The sequence below is a fragment of the Ctenocephalides felis genome, unplaced genomic scaffold, assembly GCF_003426905.1.
Source record: "Ctenocephalides felis isolate EL2017-DRISC unplaced genomic scaffold, ASM342690v1 CF-g0.4_SCAFFOLD_01170, whole genome shotgun sequence".
NCBI classification, from domain to species: Eukaryota; Metazoa; Arthropoda; class Insecta; order Siphonaptera; family Pulicidae; genus Ctenocephalides; species Ctenocephalides felis.
The window spans coordinates 62099983-62119441 of NW_020537324.1; the positions used below are offsets into that span (position 1 = coordinate 62099983).

Here is a 19459-nt window from a genome sequence, read left to right on the forward strand (position 1 = left end):
TTTTTGAAGGACTGGCTTTACTAATGCTAATATCTATTAAAGAAATACAAAAGATTAAAATATTTATTAGAAACATATTGTTGTCGTCAATAATCACCTTTTGTTGTCTTTTTTTTCTTTTGTACGGGCGAGCCATATAAATCATTGTAACTCAATTTAGGCTAGGTGCATATTTAGAATCCTCAGCTATAGCTGGGTTACCACCAGTTAATTCCTCTGCTTTTTTAATATCATTAGGAAATTTTTCCATAAACTTATTTTTTGCCCGAAATTTATCTATTATAAAAAAACAATAGTTAAATAATATTGTAGACATATATATATATATGTGTATGTAATTTATTTTTATGTAATGTTATATTTCTTTATATGTAATATTATATATATGTATGTATGTTTACAAGTCCTTTCTTAATGAATTCATCTTTTCTACTGCAATTATACCGATAAATATCACTAACACTCTTGACAAAACCACTGAAAGAAAAAAATAATTTAATAATGAGTCTACTATTTAACACATTTTTGAACACTTACAATTTCTCTTCTTCAAAGAATCTAACAACAGCAAAAGGCGACTTTTTCAAGCCTTGTAAAGTTCCTTCTGGCAATTTATTTTCTGACCACACTTCGCCTGGCCACCAACATGGCCCCAGTTTCACCCATACTATGTCCCCATCCAAATATTGTATTTCAGTTTGATCACACATGTTAACTATAATAATTAAGAAAACATTTAGGAGGAACAAATTGGTAAGTTACTTAATTAATTAAAAAAAATGTGTAAGGTTTATGACCACAGTACAATATTAAATTTCATTCGCAGATAGAGTAAGTTAAAATATTCATGCGTTCTCTTACGATATAGTTTTTATAGATAACTTGAACTTTCTGAATTTATTTCATTGCATAGTATTCAAATATATAAAATTTTATGTTTGTTATGATTGGATCTGGCAGGTTGACTGTAACTACAAATGGCGAATCGCGCTTTGCTCGGAGTGATAGATGTGCGAACAACTGATAATAGTAGACACATAATTTTTTACTCCAATGCACTTTTACACAGGTTTATTCTTGATATTCTACTATTTTTGATTAGGTCACTTACATTGTTTTACATATAAAATAAACTTTAGCACGAATTTTATAATCTCGGGCGTTCATGTTTATTACCCACAATACATTGAACAAGCGTCGCCAAGGTACACCAACATCAGAAAATTGCTTAAATAAATTATTGTTAACATGATAAATGCCTTGGATATGTTTTTATTTAGTATAAATACACAAATATATGAATGCTTTAATATTCATTTATAAATTAATTCTAAATTTTAAATTTAAAAAATATTTAAGAATTTTCATAGTAAAATGTTGGTCATTCTTAATAGATTAAATAGTCGAACTTCACAATGTTTTGGTAACGTGTTTCAATAGTAGTAGTGGCGTTTGTCAGCCATTTACGAGCATAATTCAAAAGAACAAGGTAATGTTTGTTTTGCAAATAAATAACCGGTATGTCCATTTTTTAATGTATTATTCCTTATATTCTTTGTGGTTTATCTTGGAGTAGAAAACAAAAGACGAAGCAGTCTCAATTATTTTTTCACTATTTCAGATTACATGAACTAAACAAGCGTTGACATCGCAGATTTTAGATTTAAAATAGCGGGGTTTAAATATTTTAATTCTGTGAAGACTGTTATAAAAAGTAGAAAAACTTATAACTGCAATATGGCAATGGCGGTACCATCACGTTTCGCATGTCTGAAAATTGAAGACGATGATTTTCGACCAAAAAATCCGAATAAAGAAAAGAATTGTAATAATAAGAAAAAACCTGCAGGAAACAATAAATCAGAACCTAAAAAAACAACTAAAGGAAATCCCAATCCTAAGAACCTTCAGGTAAATTATTTATTTTATGTTTAAAAACTAGAATTGTACAAAACTGATGAGATATTTTTTTTAGCAGTCGAAAACAAATCAGCAAAATAAGAAGAAAAAAAATGATAAAAGTACTGAGCAATGGGAGCAATGGAAACAAAAGGATAATGAATTAGTTGATGAGTGCTATGAAGATGATTTACAACAGGTTGATAAGTATTAAAACATTTTCTTTAAGTAAGAAAATGATTTCATGGAATTATGCTTCTGATAACTATATTTATAAAGATATTTCATGCATTTTGTTTATCTATAATATTTCAATATTTTTGAAAATCTACAGGCTCTACTTCTATCTAAGCTAGAGTTTGAAGAAAAGAAACATCTGAATAAGCAAAAGAAATGTAATGAAGTAATTGGTAAATCGGATAACATTGATGGGAAAGAAAAAAAAACAAAAGAATAAGTCTAAAGTTATGTCCTTGGACCAGTTTAATAATCTAATGTCGGGAAATGTAAATGAAGAGGTTAATGTAACAATCAATCAAGAAGTAGAGGAAAATTTTGAGAATGATAAAGAGTTTTTCTCAAGATTGCAAATGGATACTAAAGAGGAGTTATCTAAAGAGCATATGAGAGAAACCATTCAAGTACGACAGCCTCCTACAACTGAAATTATAACATCCGCACAATATAAAGAACAAGTGAGTTATCATTTATAACACTCATATATATATATATATATATATATATATATATATATATATTGTGATAATTCTAAAATAAAATGGGTTTTGCTGCTGCTTTCTATCTGTGTTAACCGACTGAATGATGCTGAATTCTAAACAAAGCCCTTTTGATATTCAATATTTGTTCATATTGATATTCTAAGTCATTGATTGTTTATTAATCAAAGTTAATATATAGTAGCAGAAGAGAAAGATATGTTTTGCACTCTTGATCTGAGCGTTCCAAGAATTAGGTTCATGTACATACAAGCTGACAATTTAGCAGAACAGATTAGCAAAATGTGTTGTTAAAGTATTAATAATAATTCAATTATTGATGAATTTTTAAATATTACAATTTCTGTTTACTGTATGGTATTGTCACGGCCCCTGAAATAATAATACTTGTTTCAATTTTCAACAAATTTTGAAAAGTATTCAAGGAATATTTTGAATTTATTAGATTTGCAAGAAAATTCAGCATTCTTCTATTATTTCATTTCAATATTCTTGTTTTGATTTTGGTATTCTTTTAACATTTACATGCATTTAATTGTCCAAATATCTAATAATTAGTTGTGATATTGAGTTCACAATTCACAATTTTCCATCTTGCTTGTTGATATTAGATAGCAACCACATTATTTTATGTGATTTTAATAATTACAAGGATATAGTTATATGCTCTTAATATAATAATTTGAAATATCACAAATGATAGAAAATCTCTTCACTTTTAGCTTGAAAAGAAAGATGAAGAAATACAAAAACTTCGAGCAGTAGTAGATGACTTGAAAGCAGAGTTATTGACTGTTAAAACTAGAAATAAGAAACTTTGTAGCATTCTTGGTCAAGGGGAAAGTAAGTTGGCAAATTTCATTCAACAATAAATTGAATCAAAATTACTTAATATAAATATACGTTTTCAGTGCGAGATAAAGCAGAAGTTCTTGTAGAAGTTGATCGTTTGACTCGTGTTCAAGTTGAACTTACTGCAGAAGTACAGTCACTGCATGCTCAGTTAGAACAAGAAAAATCCAAAGTGCATTATTTAACTGAAAAGGACCATAAAGGGAAGGATAAGGTATGTATTGGGAATTTTAATCATGGTTTTTTGTTGAAATATAATTCTTTGATATTTTCCAAATTATTGGTTATATGTTTGGGTATGTAAAGACATTTTTAGTTTTGTATGGTATTTTCCAGTTTCGAGTAAAATCTGTGAGATTCGATATGTCAACAGAAATTTCAAGACATGATTTGAATTGAACCAATTGATATGTTTATCAGATATTATTTATAAATATCTTATTCTGTATCAAATTCAGTATTTCTGTACATATATTTCAAGAATTATATATTTGGTTCACTTCAATGCACTTAATTTCTATATAAAAAAGTATACAATATTTGTAAGTGTAGGTTATATTTAATTATATATTATTATGGAGGGATTTATGATAATTATTTTCTCAGAAAAAACGGGATAATGCTGCAACTAGAACAGACTAAAGGACTGACTGAAGAAATAATTTCAGAAACAATTCTATGTTATGAAACTATTTTACATTTCCATTCTTTAATTGAAGTTTTAATAACAAGAGTTAATGAAATGAATTTAATACTTTGATTTAATACTGATCAGTATCTAGCTTATTCCGTTAAGATTATATAGAGATATGTTATATAATGAAATTTTTTAATAACCCAAAATGTTATAATTTACATTTAAGTGAATGTATATGTGATACAGCATACGTATTAAACCTATTAATTAGTTATATATCATTCTATTCAAAAAGATTATTTTATATTGAAATATACTCATAAGATAAAAATATATTCATAAGATTATTAAGAGTTTCATTGAACAAATGTTACATGCTATTATTCAAGAAACTATCATTAAGTATTTTGATTAATAATTTTTAACTTTCCGAAGGAGAAGTTTATGTTTTCATAAAAAAATCCGATTCGCTAATTTTATGTTTTCTCGACCATTCTGAATCGAATGAGACCAAATTTGGAAAAAGTATGTGTGTATGTGTGTGTACGCGTGTATGTGAACAGATTTTTTGCCGTAAATCGATGTTTTGTCAAAAACGGTTCGACCGATTTCAAAAATTGAAAAGCCATTCGATATATCTCGATGAGAACTATTGTTTGTCAGTTTTGTGTGACGATCGGCCAAGCCGTTTCTTTATAAATCGCAGAAAAGTAAAAAATTTTTCGTCTACGTTTTAGCCCGCAATTCTGAATCGATTTTGAAAATTCAAAAACCGTTGGAAATCGTGCTGATTAGTTTTTGGTAGATATCGGTCGGGCCGTTTTCTTGTAATAAAGTTTAAAAAAAAAAATTCGAAGATCTTTATGATTAATTTTTTGACGGTAGATACCATAGTCTTCTAGATCATACTAAAATATTACGGCTCTACGACAACTGGTTTAGCTTTAAAAATTCGTCAAAGTTTGCAAAAATTAGTATGGTCTTTTTGGCATTTGTCAAAATTAGAACTTTATCAACGTTTGCTCAAAAACGCCTGAACCGATTTCAGATATTTAAAAAGCATTTGATGTACTCGATAAGGATTATCGTTTCTCAGTTTTGTGCGACGATCGGCCGAGCCGTTTCTTTGTAATTTGGAAAAAAGTGTTAAGCCTTTCGTCCACATTTAAGCTCATACTACCGAACCGATTTTAAAAAATCAAAAACTGTTCGAAAGATAATTAGTTTGGAATGAAATTGATTAGTTTTAGGCGAAAATCTACTGAGCCGTTTTCTTGTAATTAACTGTTGAAAAAAATATTTAGGCCGATTTTTATGGAACTTTTTTTGGCGATATATATCATGGTCTTATAGAACTTACTGAATTATTACGGCCTTACGACAAGTAGTTTAATTTTAAAAATTCATCAAAGTTTGAGAAAATGAGTAGTTCTTTTGACGTTTGTTAAAAATAAAATTAGATGATTTAGTTAGTATAACGATAGTGTACTTGGTCTTGAACATAGTAAACCATTAAATCCTACATAAACTGGTTCAATTATAATTTTTGATTAATTAAAATTATTGATTTTTGAAAACTTGCTTTTAGAAAATACTCCGAGTTAACGTGTTCGTTCGTTCGTTTGCAATGATGTGTGATAAATCCACTCGGAATACTTATAATCACTCATAAATTAATTTATTTTTCATTGATTAAGTCGATTATTTACACATATCGGGAAGTTCATGTAACTTGCCTCAAGGCTAAATACCAAACCAACTAGTATAAATAGTAAATAGAAATAAAATATTGTAGTAAATAGAGAAATAAAAATAAAAAATAGTAATAGAAATTAAATATGAAAATTAAAAATATGGTAAATTTCTAAAATATGGTAAACCAAGAATTTGAATACGTCACTAATATTTATAACTTATTTTTTTATGTCCATGTATTAGCTAGATTAAAATTGTAGTTAATTGCATCAATTCAGGAAAAGTATTTATCTTTCGTATTTCGCGCCCAACTTTGATTGAATCAAGTGCAGCAACCTTCTAAAATCGCATCCCCGTCATACAAGAGTCGAATTGGATTCCTATTCTTTCTCCTCAAGCAAAACCCCTAGCGCTTGCGCGGCTCATCTCCACCGCTTCGCGCTACGTGCTACGTCTTTATCATTTTCCACCGACAGAAAGAGGACGTAGCGCTGTGACGTCACGCCGTTGTGCGCTCAATCGGCAGTTTTCTTGTTCAATCGATGGCGGCGAGCGTATGTTGGTAATCGGCCTATATAAATACACGAATACCATCTCACTTCTTTCCCTGTATTATTCGCTTGTGTATTAGTGTACAGATATGACCTATTTTCAAAATGCCGGGGATGTAGTTTTCCTTCCTAGGAATCGATGTTTGGTCCGTTGGTGAGTAGCGTCAAGTCAGTATACAATTGACCGTGCGACGGGTGCGCGTGTGTATATAGATATATTTTGTATACATATTAAATGTGGTTGTGTTTAGTTTAAGTTTTTAACATTTAATTTTTAATAATATATACAAATAGATAGATAGTTAGATTATTTCTAAGATCGACTGTGTAATGTTAGAGTGCTACGATACAAGTGTGCAATATGGTGTATAAATGCTAGGTGTCATCGAAGTGGTGGCATGGAAAAAGATGGCTGACGACGGACGACGTTGTGATTCGTGCGGATTTTGGGTGAAAAAACAATAAAAGGGGTATGTAGGCTTTTAAATAAATCACAATAATTATTATTTGTTCTTCGACAACTGTGTGGAAAGTTCTACTTAACATTGACCACTGGCTTAGTTGAAATGTCAATTACAAAATCCTTGTTACACTATTTATATCTTCCCACAATTCTAGGAACAAATTTATTTTAATCGTTTAAACAAGTTCTTCTTCAGTTCTCCTATACATATTATTCAAATAAAATTGTATGTTTTACTAAGGCATACGTTTTGAATTATAAATAGAAATTAACAATTATTAGGAAACCTTAAGTTAGTTGCAGGTATACTAATATATATATATATATATATATATATAATAGTATAAACAAATAAATTCATAATACAAAAAAATTCAATATTAAACGGAAGTCAATTTATTCACCGCCTATTGATTTTTTCCGCTATGTGAATCAATAATGTAGATCTAATAACGAATTTATCAGATGAGTTATATTGCACGTTTGAAATATCCCCAAAAAATCTATTTGATATTTAGATATTGCATCACATTGTTGATAAATTAAGATTTGATATACTAATAACAATAACATATTATTAACAATAACACAGGTCTATATAATAATAATAGTAAAAGTTGTCTGTATTGGGAATGTTTTCCAATGTAGTTTCCAAAAATCTATAAAATTTAGATATTGCATCAAATTTTGTATGAACTAAGATTTGATAAATTAAGGCAACAGCATTAATAATAACACAGGTACACAAAATAAAAAACTGACTATATTGGGTATGTGGCATATATTTTCCAATGTTTTACCGCTGATACTAATGTAAAGTCAAAATTGGGGGTCAAATGGTAAACAATGAAAATTGAAAAAAATCGAGACAAAATCCCCAATCTAGTAAATCTTCTGCATCATACTTAAAATTTATATATTTTTTGTCGTTTACTGTATAATTTTTGTAGTTTTCTGGCCAGTATAATTTTTGTCCTCTGGTATTTACTAAAATGATCTATTAAATTTTTTTAAAATACTGCAGTAATTTGCGAACTCATTTAGTGGAAAAAAATACGCTAGCAAATTACTGCTGAATTATATAAATAATAGATCACTCAATTGAAACCCAATAGCCATTTAAGGTAAAGGGGACAGAAATTATAAGATTTTTAGTACCATGCAGTAAAATTACTTGATCGGAGATTTTGTCGTTTTTTTTCATTTTTTGCCATTTCAATCTCAAATTTTTGTATTCAGGGTAAAAAACTACATTTGCAAACATAAACCACACACCCAATGTAGACAACTTTTTTATGGCGATGCGAAAAAGGCTGGGAACCACAGAATTAAGTTTTTTATTTCTAAACTATTATTATACCTACACAAGAGTTATTGAAAAGTTGATGCAAATATACTAACATCTTATCCAAACAGAAATATATATTTACATAGTATTTGATTGATTAGCATGATACATCATAAATGTTTAAAAAATGACATTTTTCTATGCCATTTCAATACCCATTTAAATTTAGCTTACCATAAAAATCTTATTATTATTATAATTAAGTTGTAACAAACTCATCGTCGAAATCCATTAAATTTCAACTTTTATTACCTTCCTTTCAAACAGTTATAATAAAGCTATTTTTTTTAATTATTCATAGTAAATTTTATAGTAATTTACAAAAAAATATTGTAAATATTACGCTATTATACTATTGGTTAATTTCATAAGTTCTATGAATTACAATAGACTATTTAAGTCTAAATGTAATATTAACTAAGATTTAACTTAAAGGCTTAATAGGTTTACCTACACATTTACTGTTTACCTATTACATTTTTGTTTTAACCATATTTAATTGTTTATTTATATTGTTTACACTTTATTTACACTAAAGATAAGACTAACAACAATCTTTAAATCTTTATATTTTTAACATTTTTAAGGGGGTATTCTTGTGTGAGGGGTATAAATTTTAGGTCATTTTTAAATCATCGTAAAAAAACAGCAATAAATTTTTTATTATTAGTTTTATTACAGGAAAAAGTAGAAAAAATATTAATAATTTCAAAAGTTATAAGTTGTTGAAGTCGAGGGTCTGAAAAAATTGGCACGTGACCGTGTCTATGATTGCAACCCTTCTGTAATCCGAAATGAAAAAAAACATTATTCTAGAACGATTAAGACACAATAGCATATTCGAGGATTGAGTTAAAAAATAAATTTTTGGCAAAATGGTAACTGTTTGAAAAAAAGACCATTTACTTACCGCCTTTTTCAGTATCTCGAATATTTTAAAACAGTAAAAATTGCAAATTGAAAATAAGGCTAGTATATGACAGAGTCTATAAAGAAGATTCTCTGAAAATTTCAAGTAAATCAGCCCACTAGAACTTGAGAAATCGTGACAATTGTTGTATAATTGTGGTATAATACATTTATTATATCTTAAAAGTATTTTCTTTGCATTTTGGCCTATCTTTGATATTGCTTTCAATCGTATCAGGTTTTTAAGACAATTTTAAAATCAAAGAATAATGAATTATTAGGTATTGTGTTTCCAAGTATTAAGAAATTGATCATATTTTGAATTCTATAAAGGAATTTGTTATTCATTCTATAAATTCTATTATTGTTAATGTTTCCTTGATACTTCAAGTCATTTGGAATTTATTCACAAAACAATTAGTATGCTCGGATTTAATAAAAATATTAATATAAGTTTTACATAATTTCTCATAAAACTCAATAAAATACTCAAAACTTATTTGAATGATACCAAACCATATTGATGAAATTTTGAAAAAGGCCTATTAAACCGTTTTATCTTTGTAAATCATTATTTAAAAAAATATCACAATTTTGAAAATGCAAATGAATTAAGTTTTTTTTCTTGATCAACTCGTATATTATACAATATCGGAAAGGTCATGCAACTTTCCCAAGGGAAAAACTAATTATGTACCTATTAGGTTGATCTTGAAATATAGTAATTGTAATAGTATCATATAAAAACTTACATCAGTTGTTAATAATTACATATATATATATATACACACACACACATATATATATATATATATATACAACTGAATCTTTACCCTATGTAGCCTTTTTTGTTCTTTTTTTCTTTATTTATTACTTACTTAGCGCTTTATTTAAAATTGGCTTTGTTTAGATCTCCTTACACAAGTATTTTCTTTTGTTGTTAGGTTTTCTGGTTGTGAGCACTGTTGTTGAGCTTACGAGACCTTGAAATAATTTTTAAGTATACGTTAAATAACTAATTTGTAAAATGTATGGTTAATTTTATGTTAGATTCAATAGTTCGCTTTATATAACCTCTATAAAAGTTTTCACGTGGGTGGTATAAAGGGCCAACTGAATTTTTACCCTGGCAAAGGTGTAAACAATGAAAAATAGTAGATAAAAAAGTAAATTAAGTTAAATAAAGCAATTTTACAAAAAATAAATTTAAATGAATAGTTATTCCAATTTTGCTGATGAATATTTTTGATAAAATACCAGATCAAGGTTATGTACAGTGTTATCTCTGTAAGATAATGTACCTATAAAATTTATATTTTGCATTGGTTGAATAATGTAGCCATTATTTTGCCAAATCCCTTTAAAATTGAAAATAAGATATTGGATCGCATATGGGGTGAGAAGGATCAGTAGTCCAGTCATTATAGTAAGTTTATCTCGGAATTCGAGATACCCAGCAGTAAGTCTGTAAATACTTGTATATTGACACTCTAAAGTTGACTCAAAACCTACATATGGTATTGACACCCTACCATATGTAGGCTTTGAGTCAACTTTAGGGTGTCAATATTTAAGTATTTACAGACTTACAGCTGGGTATCTCGAATTCCGAGACTCTTACCTCATTTAAGCTTAAATAACTGGACAGGTGATAAATTTTTACAGCAAAAAACACGTTTTTTTAACAGCAAAAAACACGTTTCTACATTGATGAATTTGCTGGGAATTTTACTGAACATAGTCAGATTATTGTTTGTTTGATATGTGTTATTTGTTGTGATATAGTTGGTTTGGATATAATTGTTCAAAGTTAAATTGACCTTTGTGCCCTGCTCTATTTTTTATATAAAAAAATATATGTGTGTGCATATATACACATGTTGGTATGTGTGTATAAAGACAAATACGTTAGTAATTCGAAATTTTCTTCAATAAATGCGGTATTCAATGCCATTACCTTTATATTAAGGTGACCATATTTTTTAAGTCAAAACCGAGTCTTTACAATAACCAATGCTATCGAGGGATACAATAAAAAGGTTTTTTTTAATATGAATCATTTTTTTAATCAGAATTTGTTTTCGATTTTGAGCCTTTTATAAAATTCTGTTGAATTTTCTTCATGATTGATTTGAAAAAAAAAATAGCACTTGTTTATTTGTTTTTATAATTTTGGTTAATTTCTCTATTAATTAAAAAAAACAGGACAATCCAGGACAATATATCCGAGATAAATAATGTTTTTAAAAAAAACCCGGAACACAAGGTGGAATCCGGGACCGTCTCGTCCAAACCGGGACGTATTGTCACCTACATATTTTTTTTTCATTGGCCTTGCTTACTCGAGCATTTAGCCACCTATAACATATTTCAATTTTAATACAATATTTCAATATCATCAATCTTCATGTTCATACTATTTTCCTTATATAAATCCTAATCTTCTTTCTATTTTATATTTCATCCTATTCTATGTACTCTTCAACGTAACTTTATTCTTCTTTTTTTTCTTCTTTATTATCTATCATTGTATCTTCTATCTTCTTACGTCTTCATTACTTCTATTCTTACTTCATTATTTCTATTCAATTTAATTTTCATTCTCAAATTTTTATACACGATTGAACTATTTTTAATACTATTTCAAACTATTTTGCCGGGAATTCGAACTCCGAACCTCCGGCGTGTGAGTCGGGAACGCTACTCATGAGCTAATCCCGCCACAACATAATCTTTTTGTAATAAGCTTACAAAATTGCAAAACAAAACAAAAATAAATTATTTGTCCATCTTTTAAATTTATAGTAAGATCAATCATCCCATGGATATTACAAGGGTATTTTTAATACCACCAGGTTCTACCAGATAATAAATCGATCAAATCAAATCAAATCAAAGTGTCCTGTGCCATTAATCCATTAATCCTGTGTAATAATAGTCTGCGATAGTACTGCCATTCCCCGGTCCGAGGGCAAATATAAGATGGCCGCTACCCACCGCTACCCACCGCTACCCACCGCTACCGGCGTCTCATTCATCAGAAGCGTAGCGTGACGTAACGCACACGCGCCTTTCGTCTCGTAGCGATCCGAATACGGTGCTACGGCAACGGCTACGGAGCGCGTCGAGCGGGGGCGAAGGCCTACGTAAGGGTAACTTGTTGGGCGTGACGTCATGCTTTCGAATAACGATTAGAAGGGGCGCTAGTGGACGTACGAGTATATTATATATTAAGTGAAATGAAATACTTCTTATAAATACTTCTTATGAATTAGAATACGTCTGCAAGTAGTCATGTAATAAAAATGCCGTTGTTTGACTATCGTTAACTCTATAGTAAACATAACTTGATATTTAATAACGTAAGCGTAAACATTGGTACGGAACCCATAGGAATGTAAACAAATTTTATACTTATTGTTAAAATCTCTATAAAATATCTGATAATTTAATATACATATGTCTAATGTTTATTTTTGACCGCCAAATGGCATTTTTTACTTCTTCTTCCATAACTCCAAAGTTGTCGGACATGCCTTTCCAAAAATTTGAGCAGTTCTTCATTTAGTCAATACAAATAAAATGTTTTATGAATTATTCAAATCGGACGCTCCATTCTTTTAAAGAACCGTTTAACCTAGTTACCATTTTTGGCACTTTTTGCCCCGTATCTTTGGAACGGCTAGACCTGCCTTTGCCAAAACCTAATCAGCACGTATCCTTATCAATACGAATTGAATTTTTTTTGAATTATTCAAATCGGTTGATCAGTGTTCCCAAAATCGTCGACAAAAATTTGTATCCACACATACATACATACACGCACACAAACACACAAACACACACACATACACACACACACATACATCCATTTTTTCTAAGGTATGCCAAAATGTTCAGAAGGTTTTGAAACGTAAAGATCTATGAAAACTTTCGTTTTCGATTTTTTTGCGATTACTATAACTTGCCCTACGGGAAGTTAATTACATCGGAATTTTATGTTTATGCCTTTCATTAACATTTTATTTATTAGATATAAACAGATTTCATTTAAACTAACAGAATTGAATGTAACGTAACGATCTCCTAACATTGTACTTTTTTACTTAAGTTCGGTAATTTCTTATTACGTTATTTTTAACCCGTTTCGTACACCTGGGGCCTGCTAGACCCTTACGCCACCTTTAGCGACCATTTTTCATACTGGCTCGTTTCCGGCCATTTTTCAGGCTTTCAATTTTTTTTCACTTTCGAAAATGTATACTGTCATATTGCACATAGTTAGATTTTTTGTAAATTGAGAATTACAAGAAGGGTCAAGATAACTACTTGACATATTATTATTCTAAGAAATTTTGCATTCACATAATTTGTGAAGTTTGAAACAAACATAAAATATACTTTGTAACTAGTGGTGTACGGCATCGAGCTTTAAGGCAAATTGCTGGAACTTCCCGTACTGTAATAAAGTATTCGATGAATATTATATTCGATAGATTATTATGAATACTGCAACTTATATATGTTTACAAAAAAGTAAATAAAAGTCAAAATGTAAGTAAAACTCAATCAATCGAATTTAACATGAAGGACGTTGTCTAATATTTATAAAAATTATATACACTGAATTACAAAGTTAATATAATTTATTTGAAGTATATAAGTGAGCTTTACAACTATAGCCAGAATTAAAATTAAAATCTGAATTATTTTCGATATACAAAAAGAAATTTCTTTTGACAAAAAACAAATTGAAACAAAATGTTTTTTTTTTCCAAAATCAATTATTTTGTCAACACAAACAGAAAGTTTCTTGTATCATTAAAATCGGATGCTTAGTTCTCTCAAAAACTGCCAATTTTTGTATATATATAGCTATTTATCTATCGCTTATCTTTGAAATGGCTAGACCTGCCTTTGATTAAAACTAATCACCACTTCTCCCAATCATTACAAATTACTCTGAAACTCGATTTCTTTTCTTCACTCTTTTCTCCGTATCTCCGTAACGGCTGGAACTGCCTTTGCCAAAAACAAATCAGCACATCTCTCTATCAATAGAAATCTAATGTTTTTTGAATTATTCAAATCGGTTGATCCGTGCGCCCAAAAACGTGGACGAAATTTGCTGACACACAAAACACACACATCGATTTCTTCTGGGATATGCAAAAGTTTTCATTTTCGATTTTTGGCCCTTTACTATAACTTACCATACGGGTTAAAAAGCATTATGAATTTCATTCCCACCAGCTAAATCACTGTTGTATTGAATTTCAGTTTTTGAAATTTGCGTTAAATTTTAAATGCTGAAGCTTCAAAATTGTCATAAATTTTAGTATTTGAAAAATACTCAAACAGTATTGAATTTCGCCTCTACTAAAACTTTCTGATGACATACTTATTGACAATGTACACTTATGGACTCTTTATGATCACAATAGACTCTATAATACACAATACGTTTTTTTTTCATTATTTTGAACAGCAATCAAAAGTTAAGAGCCCTACAAGCTGTTGAGCTAATTTGAATCAATAATACGTTGGTTTCACTGATAGTAACCCAAACAGTTGTCTCATCTTTGTGTGGTAAATTTAATTATTAGGTTTTTGTAATAGGGCAAATATTTGATTGATGCAGCAGTGCCAGATGAGTGCTCTTTTTACTTGGAAACATATTGCTATCTGTATTTTCAAGTGAAAAACGGATGTCACTATTACTTGACATCAGGCTTCTCGAAGCAAGATCGAACCTGGACTTCTGATTCAGGTCTAGTCAGATCCAAGTCTGATTCACTTATATTTTACCTACGAGTCTGATCCAGTACCCACGAGTGATATGAACCTTATTTTGGTGCATTGCACACTATTATATATAACTCATTTGTTCCCCAAACCATAGTCATCTTTATTCTATTAACATAAGTAGGAAATCGTAAATCTAAAGACAGTTTACAATCATATATTATTTTTAGAAATATTATTATATACTGGAATAAACTTCTTTTTACAATCTCGCCCGATTTTTTACAAAATTATTTTTAACACCAAATTGTCAATATTACACGAAAAAGATATGACAAAAAAACACTTTGTACCCATGATCGATCACCAGCTATCTCATTACTCGTAGGGCGTCCACGGTGCGGTACGGGTTTTGACCGTGGTGGTGTTTTAGGTATATTTTAGTTTCGAGCTATAAACCATTCTCTCTCTGGGCCACGGATAATGAGAATCAACAGTTTGCTCTCAGCGGGTGCGCAAATGCTTAATTAGAACGATTCATAATTGCTTTGTGTAATTATTATGAAAAGATTAAAGTATGGAATTTCCAAAAGAATATTATTAGTTCTGGAAAAGATGTAATAAATTTACTATAAAAGTGCTGTATTTAGTTTTGATAGTGTACGGATAGTATAGAAATATGGTTGTGGTTATGTTGAGGTAAGAGTATAAAGTACTAAAAATTTAAAATGTGTGAGTTTATGTGTAGATGTAGAGTAGGGCGGAACAGAAGGATCCAATTTGACGTTGATCAATTATGTTCTAAAAACTAGATAAATAAATTAGACCAAAGTATAAATGTAAAAATGAATAAACATATGATTGAATTGAGTAAGTTTCGAATGAAATGGTCATATTATATACATATTAATGCATATAATAATTGACATGTATGAAATAATACTATTGTATAGATATTTTGTACAATCTCTCATACCGGGCACTTCCGTCTGTCTGAGATGAATAAAATTTATATTCTCAATAAAAAAGCCAAACCAATTATATCACAACAAATAACACATATAAAACAAATAACTTACTGACTATGTTCAATAAAACTTCCAGCTAATTCATCATTGTAGAAATGTGTTTTTTTGCTGTTTCTCAAAAGTTTGTAATCTGGTCCTTTTTACCTCATAGGCTGTATGAGACAGAGGTCGGAGGACAAAAAATACAATGTATTATTTATATTTTTAAAGGAATTTTACGCAATTAAAGCTGAGTTATTCAACCAAGTTTCATAGGTATATTTTTCACAAAGATAACACTGTATATAACTTTGTTTTGGTATTTCGTCATCAGCAGAGTTGGAATTACTATTTATTTAATTTATCTCTTGTAAAATTGTTCTTGAAATTACTTCATTTTTTTTACTATTTCTTATTGTTTGCCAGCGTACAGGTTTAATTGGTCTTTCTTACCTCGTGTTAGTTTATATAGTTAGTTTTAATAGAGGTTATATAAAAAAACTATTAAATCCAACTTCAAATTAAAAATACATCTTATAAAGCAATTAAATAACGTATACTCAAACATTAAATTAAGGTATCATAATCAAAAAGAACGAACAACGAAAGATTGACTTTTGTTATGGATTTTCAAACATTGTCATTTACCCCTAGATAGCGAACGTATTAGAATCGAGATGGCTGGCTATACATATTTTTCCCTCTACTTTCAAATATTGTTTTTAAAAATTTTTTAAGTTTACTTGTTTTTGAGATATCGGTGGTGGATCTTTTTACCCGCGGACCTTTAGGCTGATCTACCCCATATTTTGATAAATACAGAAAACTAATGAATATATACTATTTTTCAAAATTTTGGCTCAAATAGGAAAACATTAAAAAGAACGTCCATTATACGTGATAGATTTTTAGGGATTTTTGGACTCACCCTCCTCTTTGGTGATACGTCGTGATATTTAAACTTATAACATTAAAAATTAAGTTTTTGAACATATTATTTTGTAAAAATTGTCAAATCAAATTCAAAATCTTGCAAAAAATGTATACTCACACATATTTATAATCGTTGAATTTTCAAACAAGCATTAATTTTAGCTTGAGAATGAATTTTATTACATAGTTTTACATTCACTTGAAATCAAATGTTATTAATATTTTATAATACTTGATAATATAATTAATTAGTATTGCATATGAGTCTAGTTAAAAAACTGCACTTACTTGAAATTATTATAGATAATCTTTAAATTCTGTCTTTTATTGATAAAATATATTTAGCCATTTCCAAAAATAATTTGTTAACATAAGAAAAATCCAGATGAGGTATGATCAAAAGTTAACTAGATTCCAAATAAAACTTCAGCTAAATTCCACGTCTAACGAAGTTTGTGGATAAAGCGTCATATTGATAAAATCTATAAAATTTGTTTATCTAGTTTTAGAAACTGCTACTGTGTATATATTGTAAAATTAAGGGATTTGATAAAAACAAAAATCGATAATTATTTGTACAAATTGATTAAAAATTAAAAATTTATAGTTTCTGAAAATTCAAGAGTTCAATTCAAGAAAACTAAAAAAATGCAGCAGTTTTAAGACTGATTATATCTAAGAGCTTTAACGAGATCATCCGACACTAGGATTTCAATTCTAAAACCTAAATCAATGTATAATATACAGAAATAAAGATATGTCTATGAACTAAACATAATTTATTAAGTTAAATTAATTGACTTAGCATATTATTTTAAAAAAATTGGATTAAGGCTTTTTTCAAATGCCATGCTTGTTTATCAACTGAATAGGAGCAACGGTTTATTGGGTTATTGGTAATTGATATATGAATTGATTACAATTATTAAATTCCCATAGGGTAAGTTATAGTAATAGCACAAAAATCAAAAATAAAAATTACTTATAATTAATTAAATATTTTTACGTTTCAAAGGTTTCTGAATATTTTTGGTGTGTATCTGTGCGCGGATACAAATTTTCGTCGACGATTTCGAGAACACCGATCAACCGATTTGAAAACATTCAAAAAAAATCGATTCGTATTGATAAGGAGACGTGCTGATATGGGGCTGAAAGTGTCAAAAACGGTAACTCAGTTTTAAGAGAACGGAGCGTCCGATTTGAATAATTCAAAAAACATTTTACTTGTATCAACAAGGTGAAGAACTGATTAAATTTTTGGGAAGGCGGTCATTTGGCGGTCAAAAATGTTTATTGGACATATGTACATCAAATTATCAGATATTCTATAGAGATTTTAATAATGTGTACACATTTATGTGTAATTTTTTTGGGTTACGTACCAAGATTTTTAATTACGGTACGAAAAGTTTCAGCAATTTGCCTTAAGGTACAATGCCATGCACCCCACTAGTTTTATTAAATTTTAACAAAAAATATTGCTTCTAGATCCGTTGACCAGTGCGCCATGTCGTACGGCGAATCGGCATTGGAAGCGCTCACGGTGCAACTGCGGGAGGCCGAAGCTCGTCGAGCGGAAGCCGAACGGGCGCACCAAGATGCCCTCAGCCTGGTGCGAGCGACAACGGCAACTGGTGCCACCAGGACAGCGTCTGGTGAGACGTTGGAGGCATTGCAATCGCGAACTAGAGAACTGGAGAAGAAGGCGGCATTGGAGACTGTGAGGTAAAGGATAAAGATCGGTTTTGTATATTTGCACTATTTCACAAGAGTTCTGAATCTTGACCAAAATCAAGATAAGTAATATAATGTTGTTCATTTTTGTAATATTTTATTTCTTTGCAATATATGATAACATGATAGTTTACTGATATTTATCAAAAAATACATTTTCATCAAAAAATTATTTTATTAAATTTTATAATAATGTGACCCATGATAATAGTTTTGTTCTAAGAGGTGACAAGTATTCAGAAATATATTAGTATTTTTTTAATTCAAAAAATAGTATTTTATCAAAATTTTCATCAAAAAATTATTTTATTCAATTTAGTTTAATTTTTTTTTTATAATAATGTGACCCATGATAATAGTTTTATTCTAAGAGATGACTAGTACTCAGCAATATTTAGAAAAATTATTTATTATTGTCCTGTATTAAATTAAATTATTTTTTATAATTTATCCTGGCTATTTAGAAAACACTCAATTATTTTGTTTTATCCATAGATGTGAAGAATTACAATTAGAATTGTCTTCGGCTTTGAAGTCCCGAGGTAATAGTGCTAGAGTATCATCTGGAGGAGCAACTGTCACGTGGGCCACTCCTTCAGTAACCAGCTCTGGAGGAGGTAAGTTAATGATAAAACATGGTTATAGCAGTGTTGACCGTAAATTAATAATAAGCTGCTTATCTTGAAGCAGCTCAAAATAAACATTTTGATAGTCTAATTGAACTGATACTTCAAATCTGTTATACTGATTTTTGTTTAACACGTTATGGTCATGATCATTTTAGAAATTGCAAAATTAATGAATTTCTTTACTGTACATGATTTATTTTAACGTACTGGTGATTTAAGTAAAAAAAGAATTCGAGATCATTGAATCGTTTGAGATGAATATGCAAATATTGATTCGTAGTATTAAATGAGATGCCAATTATATCAGACCCAGAAAA

General features: G+C 29.3%; 1 protein-coding gene and 1 pseudogene across 1 annotated transcript; both read left to right on the forward strand.

The window, feature by feature from the left end:
• Positions 1-1407: 1407 nt before the first annotated feature.
• LOC113366722 (G kinase-anchoring protein 1-like) lies at positions 1408-4367 on the forward strand. The gene is given in 8 exon segments (XM_026608375.1): positions 1408-1518; positions 1622-1911; positions 1994-2098; positions 2234-2350; positions 2352-2594; positions 3359-3479; positions 3548-3702; positions 4095-4367. Coding segments are annotated over 7 exon segments (951 nt in total). The 5' UTR covers positions 1408-1518; positions 1622-1737; the 3' UTR covers positions 4131-4367.
• A 2330-nt stretch (positions 4368-6697) lies between these two features.
• LOC113367516 overlaps positions 6698-19459 on the forward strand; it is a 39210-nt pseudogene continuing 26448 nt past the window's right edge.